This window comes from Ranitomeya imitator, chromosome 8 (assembly GCF_032444005.1).
Source record: "Ranitomeya imitator isolate aRanImi1 chromosome 8, aRanImi1.pri, whole genome shotgun sequence".
Lineage (NCBI taxonomy): Eukaryota > Metazoa > Chordata > Amphibia > Anura > Dendrobatidae > Ranitomeya > Ranitomeya imitator.
This window is the reverse complement of record NC_091289.1, coordinates 192,121,884-192,135,419: the sequence shown is the minus strand read 5'-3', so window position 1 is coordinate 192,135,419 and position 13,536 is coordinate 192,121,884. Positions and strand designations below refer to the sequence as shown.

General features: G+C 43.9%; 1 protein-coding gene across 2 annotated transcripts in view; it reads left to right on the top strand.

Moving 5' to 3' along the window:
- Positions 1 to 13,536, top strand: part of NEGR1 (neuronal growth regulator 1) — a 626,547-nt gene that overhangs the window by 352,565 nt on the left and 260,446 nt on the right. For both annotated transcript variants that reach the window (XM_069738272.1, XM_069738273.1), the window contains exon 4: positions 5,785 to 5,916. In XM_069738272.1, the coding sequence (XP_069594373.1) occupies positions 5,785 to 5,916 (132 nt within the window). The remainder of the gene's footprint in view (positions 1 to 5,784; positions 5,917 to 13,536) is intronic.

Sequence of the window (13,536 nt, the reverse complement as noted above, 5' to 3'; positions counted from 1 at the left end):
AGGCAGGAATAGAATGACAGAAAACACCTATATACACAGGATCCACCATATACAATAGGCGATATCACAGCTCTCCTCCTCCTCCTCCCTTCATAGTGATCTTTGCACACACTCATTAGAGGCTTCAATACAAACGATAGAGTTTTGATCTGGCCTTTGCTGCCAATGTACATGTGCATTTCCTGAAACATCAGGAAGTTAGAGACTAAAAAATCCCTAGTGGTCAGTGTGGAAATTACAAGATTAGTTTTTAGTTTTAATGGATGATATAAAAAGAATAAAGCACGTTGTCAAATTAAAAAGAAAATACATTTAACACAAAAATCTGAATTAAACTGTAGGAAATTTTCTGATGACATATGATTTTAAAGAAAATTTCTTATTAGTGTCTTCAAGTTATAGAAACATCCACCTGAAATATTAAAAAAAAAAAAATCAATGGATTTACAGAAAATAAATAACTAGAAGAAATGTGTTCTCCTGAGATTCGCTCAATTCAGCCGGAATATTCAATTAATTCCAAATAAAATTGCTTTTGAATCGAAAGTACCCCAAAAAGACTTTTGTTATGCATTAAGATTTCACTAGACCCTAAGGCAAAAAAAAACCTTAGGGAGGGAAAGGGTTACAAAAAAAGAGAAACAAATAACTGCCCACAACTTTGCAGGATTCGTGCAGATCAAATTTCCAAAAATTCAGATTTTCTGGAAACAAATTTGATTTGTTATGAATCCATGTTCCGATGTCTAGAACTAACACCAGGAATATATAAAAAATGTGATTATAATGTCACATAATGTCACCTGCTAACATAAGGAGTAGGGCGCATTCACACAAGCATCCCGGCTTCCAGCATCATCACAGCAGTTACAGTTGTGCTCAAAAGTTTACACACCCCGGCAGAATTTTTGCTTTCTTGGTCTTTTTTTCAGAGAATATGAATGATAACACCAAAACTTTTTCTCCACTCATGGTTAGTGGTTGGGTGAAGCCATTTATTGTCAGACTACTGTGTTCTCTTTTTAAATCATAATGACAACCCAAAACATCCAAATGGCCCTGATCAAAATTTCACACACCCCATTTCTTAATACCGTGTATTGCCCCCTCTAACATCAATGACAGCTTGAAGTCTTTTGCAGCAGTTGTGGATGAGGTTCTTGCCCACTCTTCTTGGCAGAAAGCCTCCAGTTCCTGTAAATTCCTGGGCTGTCTAGCATGAGCTATGCGCTTGAGATCTCCCCAGAGTGGCTCAATGATATTGAGGTCACGAGACTGAGATGGCCACTCCAGAGCCTTGACTTGTGTACAGGGAGCTCCCCCTAGTGGTGGCTGCAGACATGATCTTATCATGTATCTTTGTATACAGGGAGCTCCCCCTAGTGGTGGCTGCAGACAGAATCTTATCATGTATCTCTGTATACAGGGAGCTCCCTCTAGTGGTGTCTGCAGACAGGATCTTATCATGTATCTTTGTATACAGGGAGCTCCCCCTAGTGGTGGCTGCAGACAGAATCTTATCATGTATCTCTGTATACAGGGAGCTCCCCCTAGTGGTGTCTGCAGACAGGATCTTATCATGTATCTCTGTATACAGGGAGCTCCCCCTAGTGATGGCTGCAGACAGGATCTTATCATGTATCTTTGTATACAGGGAGCTCCCCCTAGTGGTGGCTGCAGACAGAATCTTATCATGTATCTCTGTATACAGGTAGCTCCCCCTAGTGGTGGCTGCAGACAGGATCTTATCATGTATCTCTCTATACAGGGAGCTCCCCCTAGTTGTGGCTGCAGACAGGATCTTATAATTTATCTCTGTATACAGGGAGCTCCCCCTAGTGGTGGCTGCAGACAGGATGTTATCATGCATCTCTGTTTACAGGGAGCTCCCCCTAGTGGTGGCTGCAGACATGATCTTATCATGTATCTCTGTATACAGTGAGCTCCCCCTAGTGGTGACTGCAGACAGGATCGTATCATGTATCTCTGTATACAGGGAGCTCCCCCTAGTGGTGGCTGCAGACAGGATCCTATCATGTATCTCTGTATACAGGGAGCTCCCCCTAGTGGTGGCTGCAGACAGGATCTTATCATGTATCTCTGTATACAGGGAGCTCCCCCTAGTGGTGGCTGCAGACAGGATCTTATCATGTATCTCTGTATACAGGGAGCTCCCCCTAGTGATGGCTGCAGACAGGATCTTATCATGTATCTATGTATACAGGGAGCTCCCCCTAGTGGTGACTGCAGTCGGGATCTTATCATGTATCTCTGTATACAGGGAGCTCCCCCTAGTGGTGGCTGCAGACAGGATCTTATCATGTATCTCTGTATACAGGGAGCTCCCCCTAGTGGTGGCTGCAGACAGGATCTTATCATGTATCTCTGTATACAGGGAGCTCCCCCTAGTGGTGGCTGCAGACAGAATCTTATCATGTATCTCTGTATACAGGGAGCTCCCCCTAGTGGTGGCTGCAGACAGAATCTTATCATGTATCTCTGTATACAGGGAGCTCCTCCTAGTGGTGACTGCAGACAGGACCTTATCATGTATCTCTGTAAAACACCAAAAAAGGACACATTCAAGAAAAAACACCAAAAAACAGGCAAAGATGCTTACCTGTCTAAATAGGCCTCAATACAAATGCACAAGCAGGGTGCAGCGGACCCAAACAAAATAGCAAGTGCACAGGTGCAATACCTAATGAAACAGCCAGCCTTCAATAAGGGTTTGGTCGTGTGGTACACCAATGCACTAAGATAAAATACTCTGTATGTGGCGTGTTCACACAAGGAATACAAAGCGTCTGGATACAGCCTATTAATAACGCCATATGGCGGGCTGCCCAGTGCTAAAATGCATCCCGTGCGAACAGAGGCCACAGAGAGCTCCCCCTGTTGTGAATTCCGCTCTTGGGCTCCCTACTGTGGTTGTAAGTGGCACTTTTGTGAGTTCTGCTCTTGAGCTCCCTCTTGTGGTTTCTAGTGGTATGGCTGCTCCTTGGAGTTAGCTGTCATCAGCTGCCTCCACTTATCTTCTCTTCTGCTCAGCTATTTAGGTCTGGCTCTGTCTTCAGCCAGTGCCACTTGTAAATGGTTTCTGGTTGGATTCACATCTCTTTGGAGTTCCCTGTTATCCTGACCAGTTCAGCTAAGCTAAGTTTTTTTTGCTCTTTTCTGTCCATAGGTTGTGGACTTATCCATTCTGTGCTTTCTTTGTTTGTCCAGCTTATCAGTGTGAATTTATTCTGTCTTGCTGGAATCTCTGGGAGGCAGATTTGCCCTCCACACCTTTAGTCAGGTGTGGAGTTTTTTTTTTGTAAACTCTGCGTGGATTTTTGTAGTGTTTTATACTGACCGCACAGTATTCCATCCTGTCCTATCTATTTAGCTAGACTGGCCTCCTGTGCTCATCCTGGTATCATTCTGTGTATGTCTTTTCCCTCTCCACTCACAGTCATTATGTGTGGGGGGCTAATTTATCCTTTGGGGATTTTCTCTGAGGCAAGATAGTTTTCCTGCTTCTTTCTTTAGGGGTAGTTAGCTCTTAGGCTGTGACGAGATGCCTAGGGAGAGTTAGGAGCATTCCACGGCTACTTCTAGTGTGTTGAGCTTAGGGACTGCGGTCAGTACAGTTACCACGTCCTTCAGAGCTCGTTCCATGTTGCTCCTAGACCACCGTATCATAACATCCCCCTAGTGGTGACTGCAGACAGGACCTTATCATGTATCTCTGTATACAGAGAGCTCCTGCTAGTGGTGACTGCAGACAGGACCTTATCATGTATCTCTGTATACAGAGAGCTCCCCCTAGTGGTGACTGCAGACAGGACCTTATCATGTATCTCTGTATACAGGGAGCTCCCCCTAGTGGTGGCTGCAGACAGGATCTTATCATGTATCTCAGTATACAGGGAGCTCCCCTTAGTGGTGGCTGCAGACAGGATCTTATGTATCTCTGTATGCAGGGAGCTCCCCCTAGTGGTGGCTGCAGACAGGATCTTATCATGTATCTCTGTATACAGGGAGCTCCCCCTAGTGGTGGCTGCAGACAGGACCTTATCATGTATCTCTGTATACAGGGAGCTCCCCCTAGTGGTGGCTGCAGACAGAATCTTATCATGTATCTCTGTATACAGGGAGCTCCCCCTAGTGGTGGCTGCAGACAGGATCTTATCATGTATCTCTGTATACAGGGAGCTCTCCCTAGTGGTGGCTGCAGACAGGATCTTATCATGTATCTCTGTATACAGGGAGCTCCCCCTAGTGGTGGCTGCAGACAGGATCTTATGTATCTGTATACAGGGAGCTCCCCCTAGTGGTGGCTGTAGACAGGATCTTATCATGTATCTCTGTATACAGGGAGCTCCCCCTAGTGGTGGCTGCAGACAGGATCTTATCATGTATCTCTGTATACAGGGAGCTCTCCCTAGTGGTGGCTGCAGACAGGATCTTATCATGTATCTCTGTATACAGGAAGCTGCACCTAGTGGTGGCTGCAGACAGGATCTTATCATGTATCTCTGTATACAGAGAGCTCCCCTTAGTGGTGGCTGCAGACAGGACCTTATCATATATCTCTGTATACAGAGAGCCCCCCAAGTGGTGGCTGCAGACAGGATCTTATCATGTATCTCTGTATACAGGGAGCTCCCCCTAGTGGTGACTGCAGATAGGATCTTATCATGTATCTCTGTATACAGGGAGCTCCCCCTAGTGGTGGCTGCAGACAGGATCTTATGTATCTGTATACAGGAAGCTGCCCCTAGTGGTGGCTGCAGACAGGATCTTATCATGTATCTCTGTATACAGGGAGCTCCCCCTAGTGGTGGCTGCAGACAGGATCTTATCATGTATCTCTGTATACAGGGAGCTCCCTCTAGTGGTGGCTGCAGACAGGATCTTATCATGTATCTCTGTATACAGGGAGCTCCCCCTAGTGGTGGCTGCAGACAGGATCTTATCATGTATCTCTATATACAGGGAGCTCCCCCTAGTGGTGGCTGCAGACAGGATCTTATCATGTATCTCTGTATACAGGGAGCTCCCCCTAGTGGAGGCTGCAGACAGAATCTTATCATGTATCTCTGTATACAGAGAGCTCCCCCTAGTGGTGACTGCAGACAGGATCTTATCATGTATCTCTATATACAGGGAGCTCCCCCTAGTGGTGGCTGCAGACAGGATCTTATCATGTGTCTCTGTATACAGGGAGCTCCCCCTAGTGGTGGCTGCAGACAGGATCTTATGTATCTATGTATACAGGGAGCTCCCCCTAGTGGTGGCTGCAGACAGGACCTTATCATGTATCTCTGTATACAGAGAGCTCCCCCTAGTGGTGGCTGCACGGGGACACAATATTATTAATAAACTCTATAGCTGTGTGAAGAAAACAAGAGATCTGGAAATCTGTATCAGAAAAACTGAGCTTATAACATAATAAAGATAGATTCTAATATTAATTAGTAAAAATGTAGATGAAAACAAATCTGCCAGATTCCCCATTCCATCCCAGTGTTCGCGCTCTGGTCTCTTGTGGCTCGTATCTGCCGCACCATCGCCGCTGTAATAAAATAACTCTTTAAATATATTTTTCTTTATTACCAATAGCTCAATTTGTATGAAAAAAATAGAAAGTGCTAAAAGCTTTCATTACTATTGATGGTGTTATAGCCGCATTAAAGTAGTCGGCTAAAATACTCCTGCAGATTTAATGTATGTGATATTGCTTTTAATTCTTTTATTTTTAATTTTTTTTTTTTCATTTTGTCTCTTTTCTTTCAGCGAAGCCTTTTGGAAGCGGGCAGTACTTGGATATTTATGGCATCACGAGAGACCAGGCCGGCGAATACGAGTGTCTGGCAGAAAACACTGTGCCCTTTCCAGATGTGAAGAAAGTGAATATCATTGTAAACTGTAAGTAGCTATGAATAACGCAATAAGGTCTAGATTGGTCAAATATGGCAATTATTGCTTAAAAATAAACCAATTTGGTTGAAGTCTTTATATTATTGGAAAAGAGCTTATATGAGTGTCCAATCTGCGGACAGCATGAAATAGAGGATGAGGAGCGGAGAAGATTGATATACAGCTTCGTAGGAAAAGATATCATGTAACTTTTAAATATTTGCGCATTTTAGGGATAGGAGTCCAGTGGGCGGAACTATTTACTGATTTGTACAGGAAAACTGTCTGTCAACTGTTATGTCCGCCCACTGGACTCCTAAACCCCAAATAATCATAGATTTAAGTGACGGAAATACAAGTTATACTGAATTCACTCAGCTCTGACATGACACCCACTAACAGGGCAGCATAATGAGACCCATAAATGTCACTTTTTTTTGTTATGGACCTTTGAAAGCTTCACCTGGGTCAGATCCTTTCAGTTACGTCTGCAATGGAACTAAAAATTGAGATTGTTCCAAGGAAATGATTGTTTCTCCCTATTGGGCACCATTTCTTATTGCGTGAAGGCTCCCATACACACTAGCGTAAAGGTGGCCGGACATGCCAGCATTGGCGGTCCCTCTTTGGCTGCAGCTCATCATTATTCTGTTGTGGCGGACATCCACTATGATGAAATAGTAAAGGCAGCAGCTGACGAGCAGACGCTTATTGACTGCAGCTGGCAGGTGGCACAAGTCACGTCCCTCTCCGGGAAGCAGGAAGTAAGTATAGATTGTCGTTTGCTAATTCAGGTCCTGTATTGGTTATGATGGGATTGTCCAGTGATGGACAGCCCCTTTAATGTGTATGGAGGAGTCGGGAGAGATAGATCCATAGATCATTCGGTCAATGGAATCCAAAGTGTTTTGAAGCCTTGAGCCATAGCTGACAAACTTTTTTCAGCATGCAGAAAGTTGGCCATTTTTAGCACATCAAGTTGTATATTGTCCATTTTTGTGGAGACACAAATCACCTTGGCCAGTTCCCCACCTCTCCCATCCCCATTCCCTGAAATTACTTGTCAAGTTGAGGATCAAACTGTTGCAGATTTCAGCTTTCAGCAGACTCATTCAGCAAATCATATCATGACAACACAGAGGATTGCAGGAAGGGAACCAACACTAATAAGAAGGAGAGGTCATACGGTACAGGCTCCGACACCTAACCGCTCCATTTATGTCCGCTCATCAGCCCAGGTGAAGAGAGCGACGGCAGCATCCGGGGAGCAAAAAGTATCTTCTTCTTTCCTAATACATCACATAATAAAGGGAGACATCAACGTTTCAACCTTACAAACCAGATAGGTGTGACTCTTTTTCAAGCCATTGTTTTTTAAAGTCGAAATGTTGCTGTCTCCTTGTATTACGTGATGTATTAGTAAAGAAGAAGATACTTTGGATGCTGTTGTTGATCTCTCCACCTGTGGATCTTACGGAGGATCGGCATCATCTTCTTTTTGACATTTTTGAACCACGACCTACATATCTATTTATTTGTGGTTGAGGTGCTGCCCTAAACTTTCTATATTTCTGCTCTGCAGCATAAGCCTGTAGCTGTTGTATCATATACGCCATCACAAACTTCTTGATCACTGCGGAGTAGAAGATGGGCACTTTAATGTCAGGTTCTTGTTCTTGTTCCTCTACCCTAAAACATAGTTTATCTTCTGACTATATAAATAAGAAATTAATTCTCCATTATGGTTGCCCACAGTCCTATAAAAAAAAAAATTGCGATCGAGCACATCAGCTATTGAGAGAGGAATCTCATTTTATTTTACCCCCATTGATTGCATAAGATATTGCATTAGTCTTTTTTGGTTGATGCTGATTTACGACAAATCATTTGTGTATGTTTTACTTTTTCTCCCTCTAAGAACAGTTTAGTTTTCACCCAGAATAATTTTCGGATTTCTTCTGAAGGCCGCGCCGCCGTTTTACGCTGCATTCATTGACCACAGTGGCGCCTCGTCTTTCCATAAATTAAACCCCCGGCACAATGTACATTTACGCATTGAAGATTACGATGTCTTGTGATGAAAGTGGAGCTCCACATTCCGTAAACTCTGTATTAATGATTGTGACCGTTCCATGTATGTTAGTATTATGCATCCAAAAAAAAAAAGAAAAGTATATTTTCCATTTCAGCGATGGAAGTGTCTGTAGTGTCCGTTACATGCGACACGGAATAAAGCTGAAACCACAGCTCCCGGTCTGCCTTGTCCTCCACCCCCCATGTCGCTCCACCTCGTTACTCCATTCTTGCCATCTCAGCAGACCTCTCCTGCTCCAGCCCTGTAGATTATCCCTTTCTCTCCAAATGACCCAAAATGACAATCTTGTTCAGCTTTTCTTAGTTTAGCCCTCGACCTGTGCACGCCCAATAAACTTCCGCACACAACATCCAACTTCTCGAGCCCCATGTTGGGACAGCGCTCTTCTTCCATCCACTCATGGTTGGATCCAGCCGATGAATCCCCCCGAAGTGGCAGGTCATCGCTCATGTCCCGTCTACACGGCAGCGTCTACAAGGCCAAGAACCATCTGACATGTAGACATGACGCTAAGAGAGATCGATACAGAGTTATTGAGCTTATGTGGCCACCAGGCACTTCTTCTCACCCAAGAAGGCAATAGACATGAAGGATCTGTATTAGCTCCATCACTAAAGTTACCAAAACTGGTTGGTCCATTAGGCAATGGTGGCTTTCCCCAAGGGCCACTCGTACTGAAGAGAACATCTGCTCCTTTGGATCAGAGACAGATTATAATAATAATAATTTTATTTCTATAGCGCCAACATATTCTGCAGCACTTTACGTTATAGAGGGGACTTATGGCCCTGCTCGCAAGCTTACAAACTATGAGGAAAGAGGGGAGACGCGAGAGGTGGATGGTAACAGAACGTGATGTGAGGAATCTGATTATGAATACAGTTTTTTGAATGGGCCACACAGGGATAGTTAGGTTAACCCCTATTACGTCCAAGGTCAGAACCCCCACTTTGATGCGGGCTCCGGCGGTGAGCCCGCATCAAAGCTGGCACATGTCAGCTGTTTTGAACAGGTGACATGTGCCCGCAATTGCGACAGGTGGAATCGCGATCCACCTGTCGCTATTAACTAGTTAAATGCGGTTGTCAAACGCTGACAGCGGCATTTAACCGGCGCTTCCGGCCATCGGGACCAAGACCTCTATGGTTGCTGATGCTGGCTTGCTGTGAGCGCCACCCTGTGGTCGGCGCTCATGGCAAGCCTGTAAATCAGCTACATAGGAGCGATCTGATGATCGCTGCTATGTAGCTGATCCGATCGAGTTGTGTCAGCTTCTAGCCTCCCATAAAGTAAAAAAAAAAGAAAGTTTAAAAAAAGTGAAAAAAAATAAAAAAATATAAAAGTTTAAATCACCCCCCTTTCGCCTCATTCAAAATAAAACAATAAAAAAAAAAATCAACCCTACACATATTTGGTATTGCCATATTCAGAGTTGCCCGATCTATCAATAGAAAAAGGATCGCTAAAGGGCGTAGCGAGAATAAAATTCGAAACGCTAGAATTGTTCTTTTGGACGCCGCGACATTGGATTAAATTGCAATAACGGGCGATCAAAACAATGTATCTGCACCAATGTGATATCATTAAAAACATCAGCTCGGCACGCAAAAAATAAGCCCACAACCAACCCGAGATGACAAAAAATGGAGACGCTACGGGTATCGGAAAATGGAACAATTTTTTTTTTAAGCAAAGTTTGGAATTTTTTTTCACCACTTAGATAAAAGAGAACCCAGACATGTTTGGTGTCTATGAACTCATAATGACCTGGAGAATCATAATGGCAGATCAGTTTTAGCATTTAGTGAACCTAGCAAAAAAGCCAAACAAAAAACAAGTGTGGGATTGAATTTTTTTTGCAATTTCACCGCACTTGGAATTTTTTTCCCGTATTCTAGTATACGACATGGTAAAACCAATAATGTCGTTCAAAAGTATAACTTGTCCTGCAATAAATAAGCCCTCACATGGCCATATTGATGGAAAAATAAAAGAGTTATGGCTCTGGGAAGGAGGGGAGCGAAAAACAAACAAGGAAAAACGGAAAACCCCAAGGTCATGAAGGGGTTAATGCGTTGAGGCGGTAGGCCAGTCTGATCAAATGCGTTTTTAGGGCACGCTTAAAACTGTGGGGATTAATCATATTAACCTAGGTAGTGCATTCCAAAGAATCGGCGCAGCACGTGTAAAGTCTTGGAGACGGGAGTGGGAAGTTCTGATTATTGAGGATGCTAACCTGAGGTCATTAGCGGAGCGGAGGGCACGGGTAGGGTGGTAGACTGAGACCAGGGAGGAGATGTAGGGTGGTGCTGAGCCATGGAGTGCTTTGTGGATGAGGGTAGTAGTTTTGTACTGGATTCTGGAGTGGATGGGTAGCCAGTGTAATGACTGGCACAGGGTAGAGGCATCGGTGTAACGGTTGGTGAGGAATATGATCCTGGCTGCAGCATTCAGGACACATTGGAGCGGGGAGAGTTTGGTAAGAGGGAGACCGATTAGTAGAGAGTTACAATAGTCCAGACGAGAATGAATAAGTGAAACAGTAAGAGTTTTGCAGAATCGAAAGTAAGAAAAGGGCGAATTCTAGAAATGTTTTTGAGGTGCAGATAAGAAGAGCGAGCCAGTGATCGGATGTAGGGGGTGAATGAAAGGTCAGAATCAAGGATGACCCCAAGGCAGCGGGCATGTTGCTTTGGAGTAATGGTGGAACCGCACACGGAGATGGCAATGTCGGGCAAAGGTAGGTTAATAGAGGGAGAGAACACAAGGAGTTGTTTTTGACAGGTTCAGTTTCAGATAGAGGGAGGACATGATGTTAGAGACAGCGGTAAGACAATCACTGGTGTTTTCTAAAAAGGTCGGTGTGATATCAGGAGAAGAGGTGTATAATTGGGTGTCGTCAGCATAGAGATGGTACTGGAAACCAAATCTACTGATTGTTTGTCCAATAGGGGCAGTATACAAAGAGAAGAGGAGGGGGTCTAGGACTGATCCTTGAGGAACCCCAACAGTAAGGGGAAGGTGAGAGGAGGAGGAACCAGCAAAACATACAGTGAAGGATCGGTCAGAGAGATAGGAGGAGAACCAGGAGAGAACGGTGTCCTTGAGGCCGATGGAGCGGAGCATAGTGAGGAGGAGCTGATGATCCACAGTATCGAATGCTGCGGAGAGATCCAAGAGAATTAGCATGGAGTAGTGACCATTAGATTTAGCTGTTAGTAGGTCATTAGAGACTTTAGTGAGGGCAGTTTCAGTAGAATGTAAAGAGCGGAAACCAGATTGAAGAGGGTCGAGAAGAGAATTATCTGAGATATAGCGGGTAAGACGGGAGTGGACCAGGCGTTCGAGGAGTTTAGAGATGAAGGGAAGATTAGAGACAGGTCTATAATTAGCGGCACAGTTTATAGTTCATAGGATTTGGGTTGATGACTCCAAGCGATCTGTAGCCTCCATGAAATGTCTTTGCATAACATATTGCTACTACTGTGCAGTGATTTCAGGGTCCATGAGATCTTGGATCTCTCCATTGTTCCTGGCCTGGTAAACATGGGTATGAACATTAATTTATTCTGCAATGTTCCTTTTCCTGGAACCTCCAAGCACCTGTATTTCAAAGACAAGTCCATCAATATCTTTACATGGCCCATCCGCTCCTCCATTACTGAAAAATCAGTGTTGGAATTGATCTGCAAATGAGGTTCAAGAGCTATGGTAGATCGGAATCACTCCAGATCTATTCCCCACCCAGCGCCACCTTCTCCTGCTTCACTGATGGCTTCTTTTCCTGCAGTCACACAACAGCATCATAGAGACTGTCAGTGAAGGAGGAGGAGGCGTTTTGCTGGACTTGTCTTTCGAAGAGCTACATGCACAGTTGACCAATTTGTCACCAAACTGACTGATCAGAAGTTGGACAGGTATTTGTATAGTATGGACACAACCCAACCTATGGTCATGTGTGAATGTCGAAGTTTTCCATAAAATACCAGAATGTCATCTAATCGCCCACTTGGTCACCACCGTTGATTTATGTTCCTTCCCTCGTTTAGGAGCATATTCTTAACAAAGCTGCCCAAAAACCAGCACACTTGTATAATAAGTGTATATTATTCGCTCACTGTGTTTAAGCAGCGTAACGCAACCATCATGCTGCTATAGAAACAGGCGTGTTTTCTGCAGGAGCGTCCACATTCTGATGTTGAGTCTCCCGGCAGCCGGCAATAATGGTGATTGAAGAAGAAGACAAATTAATAGCTCCTTTGTGTCTCGGGGAACATTAATTAAGCACCAAAATATTTCAAGTAAAAATATGTCTTGCGTTTCTCCAGATGTGATCACTCCATCCGATCATTCATGACGCAGCGCAGTTTTGGACGCCAAATTGGCATTAATGATCATACACGGAATAGGTGGTAGCAATCTGTAGTTTATAAAGTGACTTCTTCTGTGCTCATTTTAATGATTTATTGGGTTCAGAAAATAAAATTTGAGGTACCGGAAATATTTTGGCATTGGCTTCCAATAGGTTCGTCCTTCCTTAGCAAAAACAAAATGAGGCACGTTCTGATTTCTACCATCTGTTCCTGTTCCCCACAGTATCCTTGATGCAGAGACATCCCACCCCACAACTCGTGATCTTTTTCCTAAAAAATGAATCCTATTACCACTTGCAAATGTTTATTACAAAGAAGGGACCATGGCAAAAAACAGTGTGCCACCCATAGGTACCATACCAGTTGCATGCCCTGCCGCTATGTCTACTGCACACAACAGAAGAAGGCGCACGCAACCGAAACGCGCGTTGGGGTCGTGGCACCATCAGACCGAAGGTAATGGAGATGAAGTGATGTTGTTAAAATTACTATCGTTATGCTCGTTTTACCTATTTATGTATAAGTGGTAGGTTATGATCTCTATGCCGTTGCAGGCAAGAGTAGTTGAATATCCACTTGGTTAAATTATATTGGGGCGTTAGGAGATTCAAATTCTTTTACAACTGCCTTTGGGTCTGTGGTGTCTAATGTTTGTATTAGTACCTCACTATTCATACTATCTATGGTATTTTTATGTCATTTTTTCAATAAAATTTACTAATTAACTTTTTATGTGGAGTTCCTTTGTGCATAAATCAGTATAGGTTATATAGAGTACAATATAGCGACTTGCTTGCAGAGTGTTCCCTTAGCTAAGAAATATTATGTTCCCTTCCCCTTGTTTTATCTGAGTTCTGGTGTTCTCTTCCGTCCTCGCTTACCATGCATCTTCCTTGTATCAGGCAGAGAATTTAGTTAAAGACATGAAAACCTGTCTCACCTCACCCAATACATTAGGAAATCGGCTCCAGCTCAGGACTTGCTGAGACACGGAACAGAAGAACATGATTTGATTTGGTTGCACATTCTCGTAATCTCCGAGAAGATTATGGCTGCAAATCACAGCATCCCGGCTGATTGTTGCTCAAGTCTTAAACATTTCGGTGGAGGAGACGGTGCGGCAGGCGGGGAGGTGTACTGGGGATACGAATTGAAGCGATA